Source organism: Drosophila miranda, chromosome 4 (genome assembly GCF_003369915.1).
Source record: "Drosophila miranda strain MSH22 chromosome 4, D.miranda_PacBio2.1, whole genome shotgun sequence".
In the NCBI taxonomy this organism is placed as follows: Eukaryota; Metazoa; Arthropoda; class Insecta; order Diptera; family Drosophilidae; genus Drosophila; species Drosophila miranda.
This window is the reverse complement of record NC_046677.1, coordinates 19,094,669-19,108,091: the sequence shown is the minus strand read 5'-3', so window position 1 is coordinate 19,108,091 and position 13,423 is coordinate 19,094,669. Positions and strand designations below refer to the sequence as shown.

Genomic DNA, 13,423 nt, shown 5'->3' with positions numbered 1-13,423 from the left:
TTGGAATGTATTGCAACTGTGGTAAGGAACTGCATTTTAACAAATAATATCAACGAAAACTAGTCGTTCAAACCATTTCACGAATACCATAAATGCGTACATTTATCAACCCTGCAAGTGGCACTTACAGATAAAAGCTGACTGCTATAAAATCTGTTTACACCAGATGATTTTAGAGCGTTCAGTATTCGTTCATAATTGTCGGCCATGTTCCTTTAAATCTCCATTTCTGAAAATAAATAAATGAATTGAATTTACTAGCTTAAAAGTGTTTTCTTTGTGTTGAAAGTGTGGTGTACATAAAATGAATAAAAGTATGTGTAAAGGCGGTCCGGATCTAGTCTTAAATAAGAACATCTTTAGATTATACCAATGCAACTATTCTCTGTATATGCTTGTATTTGTGCAAAGTAGTCCTTAACTCATTTGTGCATTGTACTCGGAAATATAATATTAATAATTATTTCGACGTGTTTATTGTTCGCATATAACCACTTAAGCCGGATACGAAGAGAAATCTCATGCGCGAATTTGTAAAAACACATGTACATATATATGTACATAGATTGCCAAGGAATTAAATCTACATTCATACATATTTACATGGCTAGTAAACTTGAGTATAAACATGTGTGTGTGTGTGTTGTGTGTGTTGCTTCAAATAAATATTTCAATGGTTTAATAAATAAATAATAACAATATTAACGAATTAGCGTAAGAAGAAGGGTGTTATCATACATGTACATACATATGTACATATGTCGAAAAGTCCATATCTATCTATGAATGTCTTAAGTGTCTACATACGTACATATGTATCGTACGCAAAACTTGGTAACTAGTCAATTAAACAAATTTCCCTATTTTTCTGCAGCTTAGTCCTACCATTTCTAAACCGAATCGTATAGAATATCAAACCATTCTAAAAAAAGGCACACCAGTCTGAAAGTCCAGCCTGTCATAAATAATGGGGGACCGTGACATCCCGAGCGTACCCGTCACAACGTTAGCGGGTCTAACCAGCACTTCTGATTGTAAGTAGTAATTCACATATATACATATTAATTCATTATAAATAAATGTAATAAACTTATAAACATTAATTTATTTTTCACTAAGTGCTCAGCGAGCTACCTGTATCCGATTCTCTCCTGAGTGCGGCCTCACTGAATAAGTCACTGCTGTTCCATGCTTTAGTGGCAAGTGAATCTGATAATTTGCTTTCTGTCCGAGATGGGACTCTCGTACGTCAGTTGGTGAATGCCATTGAACAAACAAATTCGGACAATATGTAGGTACGGTTTAAGATTAATAATTTAGCATTAATCATCCTTATATTTCAGCGAGCTAAAGCCAGAGTATACTATTGAACAACATGGAACTAATATTAGTACCTATCCAGAGCTACTCCAGGGCATTTACAATTTCCGGCCAACTGTTTTCAACACGCCATTGAAGATAAGTAAGTTTTAACATTAGTTAGTATATGTTTTTGATTTTTGTTACATTCATATTTATAATATCCAGCGCGAAGTGAACATAATAAAGCCAAGGGACTAACCCCCAGCGAACACATGGAGGGTCAATTACATTCCTCTCCGCAGCCGACAGCGTTATCTACTGATCTATCCCACAATATGCAACAATGCAAAAAATCTTCCAGGTGAGAATCACTATTGTACTGCTTATGTGTTATTAATTTAACAAATGTTTCTATATTTTAGTATGGCTGGTACTGACGTGCTTCCAGATGAGTATTCCATGATCAGCTCCAGGACAAACGTGAATGAATTCAATAAAAGAATGGAGAAACCGGCAAACCAAGACCAAGATGTTACACAAACACTTCCAAAAATCGAGGAAATGGAAATCGCTCAGAACGCTTCAGAAATAAAGAACCCAAGTTCATCTTTATATTCTGTGCAGCAACAGTATTTCAGTCCCCTTAAAGCTCGGGAATATTCATTGAATTGCGATAATCTTAAGCCCGCAGACAATCGTCCATCTTTTCCTCGGATGGATGATGAATTCCCGTTCTTGGAATCACCAATTTATCATTTACAAGCTGCTATGACAGAATCCCAAGCTCCCACAACATCGACCTCAATGATCCAAGGCAACTTCCAAAATGTATTAAATTTACAAAGACAACAGATTACGGAATCTGCTGCACATCACAAAGATCAACAAAAATCTTTACTGCCAAGCAACAAAAATCAGTTACCGACGCTATCCACCAACGTGCCACACGAACAATTATTACCTGCAACTTCAACATCGCTGATAAGTAATAATAGTGGACATGCAATCGGCCAAGAACCGCATCAAAACAATAATTCAGCTTCGACTGCCACTTCGACATCGACGTCATCGAGTGGCAAGTCCCAGGTTCGGGTATGTATAAATCGTCTTAACGTTGAGGATACTCGCTTGATGCAGCAAAGTATTAAAAAGTTTGTACAAAAGTCACCAGAATTGGCTAGAAGTATTGGGCTACTACAACAATCATCAGAACAACAGCCCAATACGAGATTGAATATAGCCGCTGAGTTAGAAGTCGGTAGGACCACTACGGAATCTTTAAACACAACATTGGATATGTTTTCAACAATTAAAGCAGACGAGAAACGGTTTGCTTCAAAGCGAAAAATGGCTATTTCAATTGGTGATATTCCCCCGGAACAAATATGTAAATATCCCTATGACCTAAAAAATAGTTTAATCCCCTAAAATGTACGTTTGTTTAGTCTCAAAGCCCAAAGTACGTCGCGTCGAACGAATAATAGCCGTTTCAAACTCAAAGGATTCAAAGGATGAAGTAACTCGGTCACAAACATATCAACATTTTATGAGAAATATGGAACAAATTATTGAGATGTTGGACGATACGGAATCCCCAAATTTTGATTCAGGTACGTAAACACAAAACTTGCGAAACTTTCTCATGCCAAATGTACATCTATCCCCCGATCACTCAACGCCTGTCTTTGGCGATGTTGCTGAGAAATAAATTATAGCCTAGTAGTTTAGTGCTCTGACAGGATCTCTAGGCCAGCGAATAACCGAAAAACCTAACCAAATTTGGCCAAAAAATAGTCTATTCTTGAAAAAGAATAGTATTTTTATACCCGATAATCAAAAAGTTTAAGGATAATACTAGTTTTGTGGTGGATGTGTGTAACACCTAGAAGGAAGTGTTTCTAAACCCAAAATTACATATATTATTGATCAGCGTCAAAAGCCGAGTCGATATAGCAGTGTCTGTCCGGCTCAGTGATCTCAGAGACTGTTGGAGCTAGAGATTTATTGTGCGGAGACAAAATGAGAAAGTGGTGTAAACTACGATTTTAATTACTCAAAAACGCATGAACGGATATGATCGAAAACACGTATGAATGTTTTAGAAAGTGGCAGACACCTGCCAAAAACCTTTTCCTGAGATGCCCTCATGCCTGTGTCGTGAAGACTTCTATGGAACTAATCTTCCTTTGTTTGTGTAAAGATGATCACGTCGTTTACGTAAACGTAGCACATTTTTCTTATCTTCTCTCTAAGGACATCGTAGATAGCCTTCTCGAAAATCCGGATGAGAGCAACGACCGGCGAATGTTTTGAACCATAATCTGTCTTTATTATATTTTTAGTTGGTCAATCTTTGCATTTACTTTACTAAGAAGGTCAACGGCAGTCAATTGCTGTGACCTCTTTCTTGCCTTGTCTTGTACTCCTGGTCACTTGTTGCTTCTTGTGAGTTATCACTGATTTTTGGGTATTCTTCAAGCTACATCTGAGCTTGTTCGACCTATTGTTTGTTGTATGTTTGAGTACGTGTGGAATAATAATTCACACGGATCGGCTACCAAAAACCGAATCTATAATTAAATAATTACTCTTACAAATTTGATTTAAAAACAGAAAATGCTCTATAAAATAAAATAAATAAAATGATCTATAGGGCATACTAAGAAAATACTATTACGCCGAAGTTAGTTTAGTCTTACTGGTTCTAAAAATATTTTCAAATTTCTTTACATTTGCAGAGCATGTTGACGAAAATATTGAGTGCATTTCCCCAAAACTTCTTAATACGATGAGCAATGATGTGGCCAAGTTGAAAGCTAAACAAGCCTTGGACTCCATACCGAAAAACAAGTTAACCCTTCTAATAAATTACGCTATGCGTAATGTTTATTTAGCCAGAAATTATTTTGCTGGACCAGTATGTATTATATTATTTAATGTATTACTTTTCATGCTGATTTTATAACTAATTGCAGGAAGACGAAGATGAAATTGTAGATGATGAAGTAATAGAAAAAATTTTAAATGCAATGGATGCTTGCTTACTTATTTGCAATATATATTCGACAGTGAGCGATCTTAAGTTTTTGCAAGAGGACAACATTTCACATATTATCAAATTTGCACAATTTCAACTGCGCGAAACTATATTTCCTTGCCATGATCCTGTATATACAGTCAAGAGTACGAAGAAGACTACTAACCGCAAAAAAATTAAGTCGCATCAAGGACATCAGCGAAATCTACAGATCTTTTACTCTAAAACAGTTGAGCTATTAAAAGTTTTTGTGGCTCTTTTTGATAAGTGTATATTTGTCGATACTATAGTTTTGCCGCTGTCGACGCTTGCTATAGAACCATTCTTTGTAGACAATATTGAAACATTGCAATTTGTGTGCTTGGAACTAGTAACTACTGTAAGTAATGAAAACAAATGAAATACCATAAGATAATTTAAAAACAAAAAAACCAACTTTCCATCTTTATTTATAACATCTTTAGATAACATCACACACAAAAGCGCACATTTATATTAAAGACACTTATATTGTATATTTTAGATATTTCGGAAAGAAAGATACGATAAAATAAGGAACAGTATCTTGGGAGACATATTGTCTTCGATTGATCGGTTGCCTTCATCCAAGAAGAACCTTCGTCCGTACAAACTTACAAATAATGGCGGAAATATTCAAATGGTGACAGCACTTGTGCTGCAATTAATTCAATGTGCTACAATTTTACCAGACTCGCTTTGTGATAACGGAAAAACGACTACATTTCAACTGACTGTTGATAACGAAGATGATCTTGAAAACAGTGCTAAGAAAATAGTTAAACCAAACAAAGATATAGTGGTTTTAAAAAAGTATGATGTAGCTGTCAGTATTGGAGGCAATTTCTTAACAACTTTCTTAAACAAATGCAAGTCACGGTCCAATGAAACAGACTTTCGACCGCTATTTGAAAATTTCATCCATGATCTGCTGGCCACCGTCAACAAGCCCGAATGGCCCGCATCTGAACTGCTGCTTTCACTTCTGGGAACTATGCTCGTCCGATATGTGTCTGATAAGGGTATAGAGCAGAGCATTCGCTTAGTGTCCTTAGATTACCTTGGCATAGTAGCTGCTCGTCTGCGCAAGGACACAGTTGAGTCCCGATGTAAAGTTAATATAATTGATTCAATGATTAAATCAATAAAAGTGGAACAAGAAAAAGAGGGAGATCTATCCAACAATAACGTAAGTACTTGGATTAGTAGACTTTGTGACACATCACATCTACATTAATATTATATACTTCACAGACAAAAATTGAACTACACCCAGAAGAGCAGCGAACGGAATTTCTGCAGAAGATTCTTCTTGATTTTCTAGCTGTAAATGCGCAAGAAGAAAATTTAATTTGGGACTACGCACGACACTTTTATTTGGCTCAATGGTACCGAGATGTTATCTATCAGAGACGTCGAATAAAGGATGGAGAAAAAGGCTTCGCGTTGAGAAAATCTAAAATCCGAAATAAACGAAAGACAGGTATTTTAGCACACGATTCATGTTTCAATAGGCTTGTATTACTAGAGATTTGACTAGATGTTTCGTAAAATGAAAAGAAAGGGATATAAAACAGGTGAAATCTTAAATTATGCTCATCTGCAATTAGAAATACAATAACCTTTCCAAAACTGCACCTTACGCCCCCACAAAGTACGAAAATCAGTGGCATCCACAATTTTAAAGAAACGAGAAAACCAAAAGCGCAGAATTACAGAGAATGCCGATATCTTCCAGACTGCAGAATCTGAATCCGATCATTATTATCGCCAGACGGAACAAACCATTTTGCAGTGGCTACGAAAACACAGCCACACGATAAGTCATTCTCTTACTCATTCTTCGTAGTACAATGTGTGCGCAAAATCAATATCAAAAATATGTTCTTAACGGAACAGCTGGAAAATTAATTTTGGCAACGAGTGGCAACGGTGAAAGTTCCACTGTGCGGGTCAATAATTTAGTAATTTAGTAAGATTTTCTCACAACTTATATAGAAGCAATATATTTAAATTGTGGAGTATGTTGCGTGGAAAGGTTCATGCTCTCAGTCAAACACCTTTTAAAATATAGGACGCTTCCGCTTACTTTCGAATTGATTTCATGAAATTAGAAATTATTTGTATATCTATTTAAAAACTTATTAACCCAGCTGGAAAAAAATAAATACATTATTTACTTTAAGGTAAATACTTGGAAACATCAGATTCTGAATCGTGCGAAGAAAATTACAACGAAGACTCAACAAAAAATGGAAATCCGTCTATTGAATTGATTGATTATGAACTCAACCTTGAAATTTTTAACGTTTTAGAGGAACGAAAACAATATTTAATCAGTAAAATAAAGCCATATTCGGTTTCTGGCGAACAACATCACACATCACACCAGCAAATTAAGACTTACATAGATTATAATAATGCACAGCTAATAGCGCAATATTTAGCTACTAAACGGCCCTTTAGTCAGTCATTTGATGGATGCTTAAAGAAAATTATTTTAGTCGTTAAGTGAGTATATCGAGTGAGTTCTAGGCTCATCAGTTTTTAATCATTTGTATTTTGAATTTTGAACAGTGAACCGTCCATAGCAGTAAGGACACGTGCAATGAAATGTCTCGCTAACATTGTGGAAGTGGATCCATTGGTACTGAAACGAAAAGATATGCAAATGGGTGTTAACCAGAAATTCTTAGATACTGCTATCTCAGTACGCGAAGCTGCTGTAGATTTGGTTGGAAAATTCGTACTCAGCAATCAAGAATTAATTGATCAGTATTACGATATGCTATCGACTCGAATATTGGTGAGATGTGTAGAATATAAGAAATAATGTATATTCGCGGGATCCGGGTTTCACTCACTTTTGTGTTTTCGTTTTTAACCAAAAACGGTCCAAAAGGTTTTTCCCGGAGTCCGGCCGAATATGAGTGTAATAAAAGCAATCATATATTTATAGAGCCTGCATGCCACTTGAATCTTATCGGTTATAAAATCTAATCAAAATTGGAACGATTACTGTGGATTCAAGCAGGGTTCTAATATGTATCAGAACAAATAATTTAGCATCATTAATTTGTTGTTTACATTCTGTTTTAGGATACTGGAGTCTCCGTGAGAAAAAGAGTTATTAAAATATTGCGTGATATTTGTATTGAATATCCAGACTTTGAGAAAATTCCCGAAATTTGTGTTAAAATGATACGACGGGTTAATGATGAGGAAGGAATTCAAAAGCTTGTTACCGAGGTTTTTATGAAAATGTGGTTCACACCGTGTATGAAAAATGACAAAGTAAGTAAAAAATTTGTGGATTTAATTAATGTGTAACTGTTATAATGCATTCTGTGTATATATTTATAATTAGCACGGCATACAACGGAAAATTAATCAGATTATAGACGTGGTAAATACAGCTCATGACACTGGAACTATATGGTTAGAGGGACTTTTAATGAGTGTACGTACTATTTGTAATTAAAATATCGCAAAAACTCACATACAATTTATCTTTTAGATTTTCAAACCGAAAGATAACATGCTAAAAAACGACGGAAGTATCCAAGAAGCTGTGAAAAAAAATACTGAGCCACCGCAAGAAATAGTGCTGGCATGTCAGCAATTAGCTGATGGGCTTATAGACCGGCTGATTGAATTAGAAGACACTGATAATGCGCGAATGCTCGGTTGCATAACTACACTGCATTTGCTAGCAAAAGTGCGACCACAGCTCCTGGTTCGGCATGCAATGACTATTGAGCCTTATCTAAATATTAAATGTCATTCAGCCACAGCTGCAAAATTCATATGTGCTGTTGCAGATATTCTCGAAAAGGTGGTGCCCCTTGTTAATAATGCTAGCGAGTCTTTTTTGGCTTCTTTGGAAGAGCATTTAATGCTCTTGGTTGTTTCGCGGAACCAAGCAGAAGTAACCAGTTGTGTATCCTGTTTGGGCGCACTCGTCAATAAGATTACAAAGAACTATAAATTGATCCGCGATTGTTTTCAAAAGTATGTATTTCCTTTTCCAAAATGTATTTCATTAATAGTAATTGGTACACTCTGTACTGCCATATTAGTGTATAAGTATGTAAAAAGCAAACAACAAGCCAAACAATATAAGCTGTTAAACGTTAAAGTTAAAACTAAATCTATTCCAGAGAATCTACCACTACTTTTTAACCATTTTACCATTCACAATATTTTGCATTTGTATACTTATGGGGTAGACTACCAGAATAGCCGGCATCAAGCCAATTTAGGTATTTCCGTCTGCACGTCTTATATGACAGCCTAGTTCTCGGAGACCAAAAGAGATATCACTTTTATTTGAAATTATTGACCCACTCCAATAACGAAATTCTGTATCATCTGATCGCGTCTTTTCTGTCTGTTTTTTCAACGTGTCTGTAAATATGGGTTTTTTCTTTCGGACACCCCGAAAGAGTCAACAGTAATTAGCGAGAACTGGCTATAGTAATGATCAGATGTGACATTGTTTAAGATTCTCTATGATTGCAACAGGCAGTTGCAATTTTTACGATTGAGTACCGATTTTCTAATATGTAACTGACTATACAATAGTACATATAGTCTTATATACTCATTTTCATTTGTTTTTTAGGTTTTATCGCGTTCTTGATGTTTCTCGTAATCAAGTGGTTCAAAAAAACTGCAGTGCAGATAATATTTACACGCCTAGCTTTCGACGCAGCCTTTTTACGATTGGCATCCTAATGCGATACTTTGATTTTAAGTCACCTATTGCCTTAGGTAAGTGTAATTTTGGATTTAATTGTGATTAAATCGAATCATATTTGTAATTTTCAGGTGAAACAAATGGGGGCCTTCCGGCATCGATATGTGATGATGTGTTTGAGTGCTTGATGTTCTTTTGTCGTTGCTCAAATCAAGAAATTCGAAAGCAAGCTCTGATTTCACTTGGTTCTTTTTGTGTTCTGAACGATGATTACCTAACACGATCTGAGCTTAAACAGTTTTACTGTGATTTGTTAAACTCCACCACAAGCGATGGTGGCATAAAAATAATATGTATGCGAAATATTTGGATATACTTAACAGAATCTGAGATGTTTATGCACAATAAGGAAAAAGAATGTTAGTACAGTCTGTTTTGGATTTTTATTTTACAGTCCCTAAATGTACATTCATAATTTGTAGGGGAAAAACAATCAAAGCACGAAGACCTCAAGGAAATGAATGACGTGTCGTCAGGCATGTCAAGTCGGATAATTCAGCTCTATTTGGAAGAAATCCTCAACTGTTTTCTTAATCGGGATGATACGGTTCGACTGTGGGCTGTTAAAGTAGTACATATTGTTCTGCGCCAAGGCCTAGTTCATCCTGTTAGAATGGTTCCATATTTAATATGCTTAAGTACCGACCCTAAGGTAGAGGTGCGTATCTATTCGTTCATTTTGAAAATGAAAATCTAAAAATGTGTTTGATTTTTTCAGTCGGCCCATAGAGCTGATGCCTTATTAAAAGACATCGATAAAACCTATTCTGGTTTCGTAAATATGAAAGTTCAATTTGGATTACAACTTTGCTTTAAGTTACAGCAAATCTTGCAAATAAACAGCCGGGGGAACGTTGAAATCATTCGAGGTTATGCGTGAGTATTTAAATAATTCATATTAATCAGTTTATCAATATATTATTATTTTGTTTTTAGAAAACGAGGACCAGAACACGTGACTACGGCATTAAATGACTTTCTGTATACTTTACTTCGGTCCACAAAGCCACAGAGACGTGCACTGGTTCAGACTGTTACAAAACAGTTTGATGATCAGAAAACATCTCTACAGCAAATGCTGTATATAGCCGATAATCTAGCATACTTTCCGTATGTAGTTCAAGATGAGCCTTTATATCTGATACATCAAATAGACTTGCTGATTTCAATGGCTGGAACACATCTACTTGCAACATTTAAGGAACATTTGAATCCAAATGATAAAGAGGGAGATGCATTAGAGGATGATGATGACGTGGAGGATCCTCAAGTTTTGTTTAATCGTTTGCCAGAAGACATGACCGAGATAAAAAAATGTATTACATCCGCCGAAGCGTGCATGCTCCTTTTAATACTGAAAGATCATTTAAAGGACATGTATGGTCTCACAGATGGTAAAATTTCAAGATATTCGCCTTCCGAACAAAAAATGTATGAAAAGGCGATTACACGTAGAGGCGTCAACGACTTCAACCCTAAAACAACAATTGATTTAATTAAGAAACAGAAGTCACAGCAGCTTTCAAACTCAGAACCTGATTGTTCCTCAAGACCACTTACTAACGATGAAAAACTAGACCTTGTTGTCAAGTACCTGGATGTAAGTAACTTGTCTTACGCTATATATTTATATATATAACAATTTTATTTTTAGTTCAAGCAACTTATGTTAAAGCTGGATCCAGAGGACGGAGATTCAGATGGGGATGAACTGCGAGAAAAATCAAACTTAAATAACTCGTCCGTTTCTGATGGTCTTATTTACTTAAACTCTTCAAAAGGTTCTAAACCACCAAATGATGACAGCAGCTTTAGTTCGACACCAAATGTAAGCAATGTTCAATCATCAACAATACCTGCGACTTCAACGGATGTAAGTGTTTATATGAAATTTTTTATTGGTTCAAACTCTGCATTATAATGTGCACGTTGATTTAGGAAGGTACACCGAGGTCTCGAATCGTGAAATCATCAATTTTTCCTACAAAACCTAGCGGTCGTAAGCAATACATAGCACGAAATAAGCGAAAACGGCGCAAGATAATGTCGTCTGACGACGATGAAGTCAGTGATGAGGAATATGCGTGAGCTTGATCCTTTCTGGTTTTCTTGTATATGGTTTAGCAACTAATAACAACTCGTTTTGGTATACTTATTTATTACTCTATAAATAAAAATATACTATTTTCATGGGCGTTGTGTTCTTCACAAGAAACCTATAATATTACATGTACAAAAATTAAAAAATGTTTATTTACAAAATAATTTTATCTGTAGGCAATTCAAATATTCGATAGAGTTAATTCCGAATAATTAACTGTTATGAATATATGTTCAGAATCTAAAATTTTAAGGTTTTAATAAATATTTACAACTACGAAAATAATATTTTCATTTAATAGAGTTCGTTAACTAAATTCCGTATTCTTTAGAAATTACCTCTAAGTTTAAACTTAGTTTATTAAGAACAAAAAAAAGTAAATAATTGTATAATAAGATATAGAAAATATAAATATGTAAATTTCGTAAACATAAAGATTTTGTAATCTTACTAATAAACCAAGTACAACCAATTTAGTTCCCTTTTCGTTTTTTTATTTACCGGTCCGGCCATATCGTTGATATTTGTACAAACATGTCTCATTGCTAGCAGCAGCAACATCAAGATAGGAACCGCTTGAGTTCATAGATACAGCACAAACATAGGTGTTCTGCTTGATTGCTTTGCATTTTCCGCCTTTGCTTTCGACGTCTTTCAAGGTGTAGTGCAAACATACATTCTTTAATCGTCGCTTTCGCTTTTGCTTCGGGACAAGCTTAAGATCTGCCCTATCGTTAGAATGGCGCAACCATCTCTAATACAAAAAAATAAAATAAAATTAGCTACGAGACGGATTGCATTCTTGAAGCTCACGTGCATCTCGCTGGTACATTATTTATTTATCTGCACTTTTTACGACTTACGACGTAATTATTTCACAGGTTAATACATTACCGACATCGTCATCCCTCCTGCGCCTCATCGGCACCGAGTAAGTTTTCCTTGTTTCCCCCTATTCAGTTTTTCTTTGTTCTTGGCTCTTATTCTTTTTTTTTTTATTCCCTCCAGCTCTAACTGCCGAGAACCTCTCTGGCCTCAAACTGCTATGCTGCGATCCCCTTCTTTTAGCCGGCCAGGTAAATTTACGATGCTATTATTTATTCATTCACTTTATTAAACTCTTCTTTTCATTTTAGCAGAATACCTCTTTCGTGCCCGCGGACACCGATATGCCATCATTTACCAGGGGCTTTACCCGTCTGGTCTTCAGGTTCATATGAGAAAGTGTGCGCTCGAAATCGGCTGTCCACTCCAGGCGCCTGACCGGCTCCATTGCGAGCTCCCCGCCTCCTCCTGCGGCTTGCGCCACCCGGGACATAATTCCTCTCGCGCGAGGCTGTGGTCTTGGCCCTGGGCGACCTTTGGGTTATCGTCACCCTTCGACCTGTCCATCGACAACAAGGACTTTGACTTTGGCAACAAAGGGAGTGACTACGCGTTCCAGTCTTGTATCTAAATAGATCTCGTTGTTGTTGGTTCAAAGATAGATACAAATTTTTTCCACTTGTTTATCTATTTATATTAAGCTAAGTTTTGATGAATAATACTATTGAATACTGATATTGAATAACTAATATTGAATACTATTGGGCCAGATCGGCGAAGGACCAACTCTCGCAGAATCGTGAGGACCCAGCCTGTCGATTGGCATCAAAATCTCGACCACGAAAATGAGGCCGTTTTTTTTACAAATTGAATGATGTAACCATCATGATTTTTTGCGGAAATCGTGAAGGAATGGATGTCCTTTTTTTGGATGGCAGTCCATTGGCAGGACTCTCCCCATCACGAAAAGACATGCCGCTCCAGGATCGGGCTCTGTGTGGCCGAGTTATAGCTTACAGAAAAAACCAGTATTTTAATGATATGCAAATCGAAGTCTTCTGAAAGCTATATCTCAGCTAAATAGGGCAAGATCGGCGAAGGACCAACTCTCGCAGAATCGTGAGGACCCAGCCTGTCGATTGGCATCAAAATCTCGACCACGAAAATGAGGCCGTTTTTTGACAAATTGAATGATGTAACCATCATGATTTTTTGCGGAAATCGTGAAGGAATGGATGCCCTTTTTTTGGATGGCAGTCTATTGGCAGGACTCTCCCCATCACGAATAGACATGCCGCTCCAAGATCGGGCTCTGTGTGGCCGAGTTATAGCTTACAGAAAAAACCAGTATTTTAATGATATGGAAATCAAAGTCTTCTGA

The 13,423-nt window shown here is 36.3% G+C and overlaps 2 protein-coding genes across 5 annotated transcripts; both read left to right on the top strand.

The window, feature by feature from the left end:
* Nucleotides 1-180: 180 nt before the first annotated feature.
* Nucleotides 181-11,491, top strand: LOC108161249 (nipped-B protein). 3 transcript variants are annotated; one of them, XM_033392818.1, is made up of 24 exons: nt 182-314; nt 875-1,034; nt 1,120-1,291; nt 1,344-1,462; nt 1,528-1,663; nt 1,725-2,394; nt 2,467-2,689; nt 2,748-2,912; nt 4,041-4,219; nt 4,278-4,718; nt 4,863-5,546; nt 5,612-5,840; nt 6,544-6,868; nt 6,935-7,163; nt 7,457-7,651; nt 7,725-7,817; nt 7,875-8,368; nt 8,982-9,130; nt 9,188-9,475; nt 9,539-9,774; nt 9,835-9,992; nt 10,053-10,716; nt 10,771-10,989; nt 11,055-11,491. In XM_033392818.1, the coding sequence occupies exons 2-24, from the start codon at nt 968-970 to the stop codon at nt 11,202-11,204; spliced, it is 6,285 nt and encodes a 2,094-aa protein (XP_033248709.1). In that variant the 5' UTR covers nt 182-314; nt 875-967; the 3' UTR covers nt 11,205-11,491. The 3 variants fall into 3 exon arrangements, with proteins under 3 accessions (XP_033248710.1, XP_033248709.1, XP_033248708.1); XM_033392819.1 differs by having other exon boundaries at nt 181-314; nt 1,725-2,689; nt 11,059-11,174; XM_033392817.1 differs by having other exon boundaries at nt 1,725-2,689.
* A 239-nt stretch (nt 11,492-11,730) lies between these two features.
* On the top strand, nt 11,731-12,777 carry LOC117188651. Of its 2 annotated transcripts, none has more exons than XM_033392827.1 (2): nt 11,731-12,293; nt 12,354-12,777. In XM_033392827.1, the coding sequence occupies exons 1-2, from the start codon at nt 12,263-12,265 to the stop codon at nt 12,671-12,673; spliced, it is 351 nt and encodes a 116-aa protein (XP_033248718.1). In that variant the 5' UTR covers nt 11,731-12,262; the 3' UTR covers nt 12,674-12,777. The 2 variants fall into 2 exon arrangements, with proteins under 2 accessions (XP_033248718.1, XP_033248719.1); XM_033392828.1 differs by having other exon boundaries at nt 11,732-12,293; nt 12,357-12,777.
* The last annotated feature ends 646 nt before the right edge of the window (nt 12,778-13,423 follow it).